Below are 7,684 nucleotides of genomic sequence, written 5' to 3'. Positions count from 1 at the left end.
AAGTTTGGTCGGGCCCAAATATGCCGTGACCCGTGCCCAGGAAATTTGTGAGAGATCTTCCCACAGCATATGAGCTACTGAATTGAGAAGGAAACCAAAATATTTGGGGCACAGGAATGCAAGGTCGCCCCCAGCGACGGCCAACTGCGATGATCCTCTCGCTGCAGTCAAGACACCAACACATCCGCCAGTTCCACTACGTGTGCCCGGCGTTCCTGCTACCGCGGTACCGCCGGCAAAAGGCAAGAGAGCCTCACGTTCTAAAACGAACTCAGTGCACTATTCACAGACACGTAGTACCAATCACACAAAAACACAATAGAAAAAATCAATTAATACTAAAATTCTTCAAAAAGGGCCTATGAAAATCCTTCGAATGAATCTACTCGTAGTAGACAGCCATGCATGTTTGGCAGTCCACTGAGAAATCGACGGAGAAAATAATAAATCGAATGTCTGTCTGTCTACAGACTACAAGGGCATTGCGGCAATGGCCTTCTTCCTAGTTGCGTTGCTACTCCGGCCGTGGATCGTACTCTTGACGGTATTCTGTTAAGCGACTAGCTCGGAGTGCTGGGGTACGTGCACGATCCATAGCCTGCAAGCCACACACAGGATTGTCAAGGACACATCAACACAATAAGCTAGCAACACAACATTTGTAGTATATATATCAGAAAAATATGGCCATGTACTGTGCAACAATCCTATCGGAATACTGTGCAACAATCCTATCGGAATATGCACGGATGACCCGACAACCTTAGCTACCAGACTTGCAACTTTGCTAAATTGGGTGCCATCATATATCCAAGCGATCGAATAACATAAAGTCAACATCCAAATAGGCTCTAATTTTTTGCAGGCAAAATAGGACCGAAACTTAAAGTTCTGTATATATACAATATGAAAAAGGGATCATAAACAGGGACAGGGCATACGATATAATAAGCAATGTGTGTGTGTTGTGCGCGGAGAGCATGAACATATAGAACTACTTTTGCTCAGACACGTTTGGAGGTGAAATGAAATGAAAATTCATGTACAATATTATCTAAGATGCCTAAAATGTTTCTTTTAGATGGTATGCCGAATGTTCAGCAAGACAAGCAACTCACAAGCATACTGGCCACCTATTAGACTCATCGCATGTTTGTTTTCTCCTCATTTTTCGTCATATTTCTGGTACTCAACTAACGATAACCCAGCCACCCAACAAAAGGGAGTGTAGTAAACAAGTTTATGAACTAACAACCACAAGTCAGTTTGAGTAGATCATCACAAAATTTGTGAAGATTTGCCAGCACTAATTGATGAGAGATGATTAGATGATGAACTTACTTGGATCTTTGGTGGTCTTCACCGCGAGGCCATTGAACGAGCAGGTGGCTCCAGTATTCTTGAACTGCTGCCAATAGGAATTGAACGCATAGCTCGCGTGCGAGTCGAGGGTGTTGGGCTCGTAGCACGCACCGCCGGGCTGGATGGCGGCACACGTGGCCTTGCCGCACGCATAGTTCATGCCGGCCTCCACCGCCGTCTCGTTCACCGCGTTACCGCTGCCAATCTCTAGCACGCACCACTCACCCTTGACAGTCTCGTCCGAAGAGGTGGGGAACTTGCATGATCCATGGCCTGCGTTTGTTACATCAACAACATATAAGCTAGGTGCATCTGAGAGCAACGCAACATCAATCTTTACAATTAGAAATATCTGGACAATAAATTAACTTACTCGGATCATTTGTAGTCGTCTCTGCAAGGCCATTGAACGAGCACGTTGCTCCAGTCTTCTTGAACTGTTGCCAATACGCATTGAACGCGTAGCTCGCGTGCGCATCGAGGGTGTTGGGCTCGAAGCACGTACCGCCAGGCTGAATGGCGGCGCATGTGGCCGCACCGCCCTGGCCGCACGCGTAGTTCAAGCCGGCCTCAACCGCCGTCTCGTTCACTGGCTTGGTGGTCGCTAGCACGCACCACTTGCCCTTGGCGGGCTGGTCCGAAGATGTGGGGAACTTGCATGTTCCATAACCTGCATGCCAGACAAACGATGATCAACGACACGCCAACAATATATAAGCTAGGTGCATGTGAGAGCAAAACGACATCAGTATCAATAAGAAGCACAAGAGTGTAGTAGTGCCAGATGCATGCATGGCACGGCAACCTTAGCTATCAGACTCTTTTTGAAATTGATACATGGACATAATTCATATAGAGGTTCCAACCACATTGGCGTGATTTCGTTACTTAATTAGCGATGCAGCTGTGTTACACTAGCTGCCATCCTCAAGTGATCACATAACAAGATCCAAATAGGCTCTAAAATTTCTATGCAAACTGTTCCTTGTACACGTTTAGATATGAAATGAAATTAAAATTCTGAAGATTAGTATGAATAGTCTAACATGCCTAATGTTTTTCTTTTGTCTGATGAGAGATCGAATGTTTAGCAAGATCAACCACTTACAAGCTTAGCCACCTATTGAAGCCATCACATTTTATGTTTCCCTATTTTTCGTCATGTTTCTAGTAATGATAACCCAATTACTGAACAAAAATGGAGTGGTAAACAACTTCATGAACTAACCATAACAAATCAGTTCGTCAGAACACTGCCAATACATCGAGAAAGCACTAGATATATTTGTAAATATTTGCTAACACTAATTGATGCGAGATGATTAGATTATGACTTACTTGGATCTTTGGTGGTCTTCACCGCGAGGCCATTGAACGAGCAGCTAGCTCCGGTCTTCTTAAACTTCTGCCAATAGGAATTGAACGCATAGCTGGCGTGCGCGTCGAGGGTGTTGGGCTCGAAGCACGCGCCGCCTTGCTGTATGGCGGCGCACATTGCCGCCCCGCCCTGCTCGCACGCGTAGTTCAGGGCGATCTGCACCGCCGTCTCGTTCACGGGCTTGCCGGTCGCCAGCACGCACCACACGCCCTCATCGGTCGGGTTGTTGTCCGGCGGCCCTGGAGGTGGCACCGGCCCTGGCGCCGGCCCCGGCGGCGGCACAGGCACCGGCTCAGGGCCCGGCGGCGGCGGCGCGTAATAGTGCTTGCCGGTGAGGTCGACGTCGTACACCGAGGACCCGTTCGGGTAGAACATCCCCCAGTGCCGTTCCGTGCCCGCCCCGGGCTTCAGGTCCTCGTTGTACAGGGAGAAGACGAACACGGGCATCGAGGTATCCGGGCGCGCTGGCGTGCCGGGTGTATGGGACATCCGCGTGGCGAGGTGCCGGTTGTAGGTTTCGGCGTTGACTACATTGGCGCCGTCACCTCCTCCGCTGGGCCAGCCGGTCTCTGAGATGGCCAGCGGCACGTCGGGGTATCCGAGCTTGGCCATGGCGGCGATGGTGGCGTCGAGCATTTGGTCGAGCAGGTTGGTGTAGATGAGCTTTGAGCCCGGATCGACGACGTTGTCGGTGGTGTGGCTCTGGAAGAGCGCGTAGTCGAGCAGGATGTCCTTCTGGTTGCCCACCCACGCGAAGTACGGGTACACGTCGATGAAGAAGTAGGAGCGGGTGTCGCTGAGGAACTGGAGCAGTGGCTTCATGACGGATTCGGCGATGTCCTCGCGGAACTCGCCGGCGGACGGCGGGAAGGACGCCGACAGTGCGCTCATGGCGAGCGGGGTGCCGAGCTTGACGTGGCCGAGCTTGTAGGAGTGGAGGGCGCGGCGGAGGTTCTTCATCGCGGGGACGATCTTGCCCCACGTGGATCCCGCGATGGCCTGGTTGGAGAGAAGCTCGTTGCCGACGAGGAGGTATATGATCTTGACCCGGGGGTGCCGAGAGAGGTTCTTGGCCACCCACCTGCGCGCGTTCCGGCGGGACGCGGCGATTTTGGGGATGATCTCGTTGGGCACCATGACGGAGACCGGGATGCCCGTGCCGGCCAGCGCGTGGAGGATGTCCTGGTTGGCGTCGTAGATCTTGACGGCGCCCGCCTTCACCGAGCGGAGGAGTTTGACGGAATGCGCCGCCGTGGGGAGGTTATCGCCGATGGTGCCGTAGTTGACGCCCAGGCCGTTGACGTGGTCGTGGTCGTGGCCGTGGTTGCGGGAGTGATGCCGCCGCCCGTGCGACCCTGCATGCATGCAAACAGATCGAAAACAGTTAGTTTGATTGACACGGTGGCTAGCCAATAACAGATGCCATTAGCCTTGATTCAAGGAGACTGGGCGCGATGAGATCACCATTGAAGTGGCAGGCGAAGGCGGCGAGGAGGAGGAGGGCGCAGAGGAAGGAGGAGGGCGCCCCCATTTCTGCGGGCGTTTTGTTGAATGCGCGTTGATTCTGATCTGCGGAGAGTGTTGAGTGTTTATAAAGAGGAGAGTGCTGACTGTTCTGTTATGGAAAGAGGATGTTTAGGAGGAGGTTGGGTTTGATAATCATCGAAAATTATCTGGAGAAAAATGCAGCTACGTTTTTCCATTTTAGCGGGAGAAATGCATCTGTAAACCCTCAAAGCTAGTTTCGAGATCCTGACACGGCCCAGTGGGCTCATTCCGCATACATGTCCTTATGACCCTTCCATTATTAAGCCCCCTAAGCAAAGATTATCATCAGAGCTCGATGGTTTAAAGATGGCATGGTCGGCCTTGGTGGTCAGCCACCTCTTGTTTGCGGATGACAACCTGTTGCTATTCAAGGCGGACACTGAGAGTGCGGAAAAGGTTTCATAATTTCTATTGGATAAATATTGTTTAGCGTCAGGCCAAAGGATTAATCGGGAGAAATCTTCTATTTTCTTTAGCAAGAGATGCCCGAATGAGATTAAAGAGGGAGTCAAAGCAGCACTAGATGTTCATAGTAAAACTTTCAATGAGAAATATTTGGGAACACCCTGGATGTGGGGTGATCAAGGAGTGGAGCCTTTAAATATTTGAACGACATAATCTGGATACACGGAAGGCTTTTGTCCTAGGGGGCAAGGATATTTTCATCAAATCTGTTGCCCAAGCCATACCAATCTTCTCTATGGCGTGCTTTAAACTACCAAGAGGACTGTGTGAACAGATCAACTCGATTCTTAGGAAATTCTTGTGGGGCAGCTGTGATGGAGAAAGGAAAACTTGTTGGGTTTCTCGGAAGGATATGTGCAAACGAAAACAAATGGGAGGGCTGGGGTTCAGAGACATTGAGATCTTTAACCTAGATTTTCTAGCCTGCCAGGGAAGGCGTATGTTGCAGAACCTTGAGTCTCTCACCGCTAGGATTTTGAAAGCTGTGTATTTTCTAGAAGGGGAGATGCTTGGAGAGAGCGTTGGTTCCTCACCCTCGCAAGTATGGAGGGAAACCCACGCGGAAGTACAAGTCTTTAAACGGTGTTTGATCTGTAGAGCCAGAACGGGCGAGACTATCGATCCTTGGAATGACAATTGGATTCCTCGTGATGGTGGACTTCGTCCTATGGCGTGCCTTGCTAGGGAACCGCCATTGACCGTTTCAGCTTTCATTGACACACCGCCTGGAATGAAGAAAAGCTCCATCAATACCTACTACTGATGGACGTTGAGATTATCTTGCAGATTCCTTTGAGCGGCAGACAATCATTGGACATCTGGGCGTGGCACTACGATCGCAGAGGCTTTTTCTTTGATGTCAGCTTATTGCTGGCTACAGGGACTAGCAGGTGCCAAGCAGCTGTGGCGTTCTAAAGTACCTTCTAAAGTGAAGATGTTCTTGTGGCGTCTCGCCAAGCAATCGTTGCCAACCAATGATGTCAGAAATCATCGGAGAATGGAGGATGATGATCGTTTCCAGCTATGCGGAGCAGTGGATTCATGGCAGCACGCACTTTTAGATTGCACCATGTCGCGTCTGGGCGTTGGTCGAAAGGCGTTTGCTCCGGTACAACCCCCTCCCCTAAACTCAAAGCAAACTTAAATACAAGGATGGCTGAGATCGCTTGATACCCCTTCGTTTAATATTAAACGGGTATACGTAGCCCTGTACAAAACCCGTATGATCCAACTAAATTGTATACCGCATACGTATGTATATAATTATGTATGTACGTGGATTATTGGTGGCGATTCGTCAGCGCGGTGGCGGTCGTGGCCGTCGGGCGGGAGGAGCAACAAGGTGGTGATGGGCAGCCACGAGGCACTGTAAGGCGAAGCTGGACGACACGAGTCTCGGCAATGTCTCATAGGTCTGTACCGGTATGGTTGGGGCGGCGTGCAGGCTAGACGACGACGTGACAGCGCGACGAACGGCCGGATAGTCCGCCCCGGACAGTCCGGTGCAATTCGGCCGGACTGTCCATCACGTTGGAAACGAGATTAACCGGACTGTCTTGCGGTGCTTGCGTTGGACTATCTTATGGCGCCGGACTGTCTTGTGGTGTTCACGTCGGACAGTCTTGCGGCGCCGACTGTCTTGTGGTGCCCGTCGGACTGTCTTGCGACGACTGTATGCCTATACGTGGGAATACTGAGTTTTGGATTTGGGCTTGGATATGGACCTAAATAATACCGGTTAGGTTTTGTTGAGTTTGGGAAGGGGTTGTACTGGAGCAAGCCTCCGGTCGAAAATAACATAACTGAACATTGTAGCTTGCGAACCTGAGGAGACACTAAAACTTGATGACCAGACCATGGCTCTGTGGTCGATTTGGTATGCGAGAAGGAAAGCGATCCATAAGCAACACTACCAAAGCCCACTGTCAACATTCAGTTTTGTTCAGAGCTTTATCAATGATCTGAAGCTGACCTATGACAATGGCAAGAAGAAACCGGCAGCGACTGCTGTTCGGGACGAGCCGGTTTGGATCCCGCCACCACAAGGCATGATCAAGATATATGTTGACGCGGCTGTGAGCAAGAGCACCGGCCGGGGTGCGGTGGTGGCAGTGGCGATGAGTGATGGTGGCATGTTTGCAGGAGCTTCAGGAAAAACCGAAGCAGAGACACTGGAGGCCCTATCTGTGTCGAGAAGCAATATCGCTAGCATATGATACCAACGCCCGGTCAGTTGGGTGGCGAGTGACTGCGCAAACGTGATCTAGAGTCTAGAGCAAGGAACTATGGAAGTCTATGCCCACATTGTGCGGGATATCAAGGTGTCAAGTTTAGAGTTTCAAGCTGTCGTTTTCTGAACGACGGAACTCCAATAAGGAAGCTCATCACTTAGCGAGGAGTGTAGTTTTAGATTAACCTGGCCACCGAAGTGTGGCTTTTAGCTCCGCCTGAGAGTTTTTGTATTCCGATGGTTATTGGTTATTATTACTACATGACATCGTTATTTTCTGATGTTTGCTAAATCACACTGTCTGATTGTGTCTCTGTTGGGTATCATTACAATTTTTTAAATGAAAAAGTTATGCACTTTTGACTGGATGACCATGCTATGACTAGTTTCGAAGAAAAAATGCAAAGTTTTCCCGTTTTGCTATGACTAGTTTCGAAGAAAAAATAGTACCCAGCAAAGAGCCAAAGACACAATTAGGCTCAAACGCCAGAAAATAACGGTGGTCTGTAGCAAATTTTCCCTATTAATAAAGGCGGACACTCTAAAAAAAAGCAAAGATTATTATAAGCTTCAAGAACGTGAGTAAAGTTCAGTTTGCTCTAATAAACAAGTAAAATAACATGCTATCTTACAACGTTCATAAAGTAGTATTAGGTATGCGTAAGGGTTAACAGTCAACTGTATGTAGTAACAATGACAAC

General features: G+C 49.6%; 1 protein-coding gene across 1 annotated transcript; it reads right to left on the bottom strand.

Moving 5' to 3' along the window:
• Positions 1 to 560: 560 nt before the first annotated feature.
• LOC124649265 (probable glucan endo-1,3-beta-glucosidase A6) lies at positions 561 to 4,271 on the bottom strand. The gene is made up of 5 exons (XM_047188921.1): positions 4,187 to 4,271; positions 3,023 to 4,095; positions 1,736 to 1,994; positions 1,342 to 1,635; positions 561 to 598 (listed from the first exon to the last, which is right to left on the bottom strand). Exons 1-5 carry the CDS (start codon positions 4,269 to 4,271, stop codon positions 561 to 563), a joined length of 1,749 nt encoding a protein of 582 aa, XP_047044877.1.
• Positions 4,272 to 7,684: the final 3,413 nt, after the last annotated feature.

The sequence above is a fragment of the Lolium rigidum genome, chromosome 1, assembly GCF_022539505.1.
Source record: "Lolium rigidum isolate FL_2022 chromosome 1, APGP_CSIRO_Lrig_0.1, whole genome shotgun sequence".
Taxonomy (NCBI): Eukaryota; Viridiplantae; Streptophyta; class Magnoliopsida; order Poales; family Poaceae; genus Lolium; species Lolium rigidum.
The sequence above is the reverse complement of the archived record's forward strand: the minus strand, read 5'-3'. Positions and strand labels throughout refer to the sequence as shown.

Bases quoted from the DNA above. Each gene is read 5' to 3' on its own strand.
- LOC124649265 (XM_047188921.1), bottom strand. From the start codon at position 4,271: ATGGGGGCGCCCTCCTCCTTCCTCTGCGCCCTCCTCCTCCTCGCCGCC. The intron at 4,096-4,186 runs GTCTCCTTGAAT...GCATGCATGCAG, and splicing joins TGGTGATCTCATCGCGCCCA to GGTCGCACGGGCGGCGGCAT. The intron at 1,636-1,735 runs GTAAGTTAATTT...TAACAAACGCAG, and splicing joins GACGACTACAAATGATCCGA to GCCATGGATCATGCAAGTTC.